The following is a 3074-nucleotide window of genomic DNA, read 5'->3' on the forward strand; positions in this document are numbered from 1 at the left end:
GAGTCCTATGTAAATACAATCCTATGTAAATACAATAGTATCAATCGCCCGTGTTTTGATGGATCTCAGAGCTATACTTGTACAGTGTAAGCATAAGACAGAGCAACTTTGCATTCTAAAGTATGCGCAGCAACGCCGATGGATCTAACATCCAAAACAGAGATACAGGTCAAAATTCAATGAATTTGCACTTTTCAACTCGTTGGAACTCGTTCTGCTCATCTTACCGTCAAATGCTACTCCTGGATCTCAAATGCAGTACGAAGAATGTAATGGTGTAAGGGCGTCGTCCAGTCGGCTTTACATTTCAAAATATAAGCTTAAGCATGGTTCCAAAAGATACAGGAGATTCAGTCAAGATCCATGATTTGACTTTTGGTGCATTTACAGTACATACTAGTGGTTCATATAAACTTGATCTTTGTATTGAAAAATAGTAGAATCTGAAAAATATGTTATTAATAGTACTACCGTATACCTTATGGATCAGTACCCATGATTTTGCCTTATCGAGTTGTACCCAAATTGCTGTATGGTGTCAATAGAGTACGATTTGGTGGTACCTTGGAAGGCTGTACCCAAGTCGCTTTATATTGGTCAAAATTGTCCAATTATCTCGTTCTAGCCAATTAAACAAGTCGAAGTAGTAGAAGTAACCAATCCGAACGCATTGAAAAGAAATCAGACCACCTTATTGAGTTGTTATCCATTTCGATCAGATTTTACTGACATTTTCGGGGGTACAGATCCATAAGGTATTCGGTAGTCCCTTGATCCGGATTATAATTGGCGCTGTCGTTAACACTATATTCTGCATTTCACCCAAATTTGGACTTGCGAGTCATTTCACCAAATACAGTACTACGTAGTAGCATTTAAATCCATATGATCTCATTTACTGTTAAGCTTACAAGACGAGATTTGATTGGCGGTTCTTTAATCAGTATTTACAGTTAATCAAATACTTTACTGTTAATCCAATCTACGAAGTACAGTAATAATTAAGACATTCAATTATGCTGACGGCTCCAGTTTCGAATCGATTAGACCATACTAACGTTAGTACTAGTATCTTGGTACATGGCTACGCAATATTGAACCTGCACTCAATCTGCACCAAGGCGTTCATTCATCAGTGTAGATCAGCTAATCATCAGCAGCACAACGATATTGTGGCTCAACATGAAAGAATGAACAAATGATCGAGGTCTGGTGAGTAGGAGCTAGTGATTAAGCCGTTGCAAATTTGGCCCAAACTTTATTTGAAAATGAAGGCCTCTGTTCAACACATGACACAATGCGGGTTACTGTATATCACTTATCATTCATGGAGCATATAACAAATCCAGTTTTTCCTCATCTACTATTCCCTTTCAAGAGTTGCATCCGTCCTCTCATTGGCATCGAGATTTTATAGTTTACTGTTAACTGTTAGACCATTCCAAGCACGAATTGAGAAAAGTGCGCGAAGGCAGTTTCGCACACATGAATGGAGTGCTCTGATTGGTTCAGACTTGCACTGCCGTTACAGCATTCACATTTTCGAATTGGCAACCTCAACTCAGCGATGAAGGCGATCACATGTGCGGTGATCGACGGTGGGGATGTCATTTGCTTCACTCTTGAAGAACGACGGCGTGTCAGCGACCTCAAGATAGCGATCACTGAACGAATGGCGTTTCGCTTTCTTCCGCACCAGTTGTCTCTTTTCCTGGCGCAAACGAGCGATGGCTACTGGCTCAAGAAGTCAGATCCCGATATCACGATACTCAAGTCTGGCAAGGTACATGGTCGAATCAAGCAATTGATGACACCAGCGACCGAGTTGGACGAATCAACTGAATTGCGTGAGCTCAACCTCCCTGACGACAAGAACGACGCCATCCACGTTTTGGTGGCCAAACCACATCATGTGAAGATCTTATGCGCGGTGGTCGGGATTGACGATATCCTTCGAATGAACATCGACGAGCGGGACTCCGTCATGTACTTGAAGCAAGCGATCAAGGAGTCCATAGGGTTTCCATTTCATTGGTGTGAACTCAAGCTCTACGTCGCCAAGGTCAACAACGCCCACTGGCTCCGGTCGGACAATCCTGGTGTGTCCAAGTTGAAGGCTGGCGAGATCTCACGTGAAATCAAGCGAATGATGACGGACGTGGCGGAGATGAAGGGGGAACATGAATTGAGCGAATTCCACTTCACTCAAGTCGAAGCAGGTCCCAGCGGACGACAACTCCACGTGATCGTGGACCTTCCGGCGTACTCAAAGGCCATCGCTCGTTACGCTCGTACGTAGTCCTGAAATTTATGATTTGTGTACTACTGGCGAAGTATTTGGTCATTTGGAATTGGATAGGCAAAGTCAGTAGTTTGGCGTATTGCCACTTCGTCTTCATCGTGATGTACCTGGTGTTGGCTGTTGCCAGTGTTATCGTCGCAGTAGACTGCGCCGCTGTCAAAGAAGGCGGTTTCGCGAGCCTGGTTGCGTCATGTGGGGGAACATTCTTTGTGACTGTTCTGTCCATGATTGAGGCGGCATTTCAAGCGAGCAAAGATTACTACGAGTCCAAGGGCAAAGAAGCGGCATGTCGCGAACGCTTTGGCTATACGCGCATACCGCCTAGCGACGACGTTTCGCCCTGACGCCGCCTTCTCTTCAGCATGGCCTGAAACCTTTCAATTAACGTTAATAACTACTGGTATAACGTTATTTATACTTTTTCTCCTTTACTTATACTAGTAGTACTACGTAGTACTTATTAATACTAGTGTAGTACTATTAATTAATTGTACTACGTATTGATAGTACTAATAGTACTAGTATTCACTACCAGTTAAAGTGTTACTATTAATAGTACTATTAATAGTACTATGTTATATTGTGCTTTTCACATATTTTGGCTAATCTGGGTATAAATACCCGCTTTTAACAAGTGGGTGACGAAGTTTTAGATTAATTCAACTTAGTTTTAGCTAATCGGAAGTACCTATGATTGGATGAGCAAGAGCTGTTCCTGCAGCATATGTTGCTAACCTGAAGCGTTTGCCCATTTCATTTCGGCAAACGCGGG

The 3074-nt window shown here is 42.7% G+C and overlaps 1 protein-coding gene across 1 annotated transcript; it reads left to right on the forward strand.

The window, feature by feature from the left end:
• Window positions 1-1550: 1550 nt before the first annotated feature.
• Window positions 1551-2698, forward strand: H257_16545 (hypothetical protein). The gene is made up of 2 exons (XM_009844999.1): window positions 1551-2291; window positions 2360-2698. The coding sequence occupies exons 1-2, from the start codon at window positions 1568-1570 to the stop codon at window positions 2644-2646; spliced, it is 1011 nt and encodes a 336-aa protein (XP_009843301.1). The 5' UTR covers window positions 1551-1567; the 3' UTR covers window positions 2647-2698.
• Window positions 2699-3074: the final 376 nt, after the last annotated feature.

This window comes from Aphanomyces astaci (assembly GCF_000520075.1).
Source record: "Aphanomyces astaci strain APO3 unplaced genomic scaffold supercont1.88, whole genome shotgun sequence".
NCBI classification, from domain to species: domain Eukaryota; phylum Oomycota; class Saprolegniomycetes; order Saprolegniales; family Verrucalvaceae; genus Aphanomyces; species Aphanomyces astaci.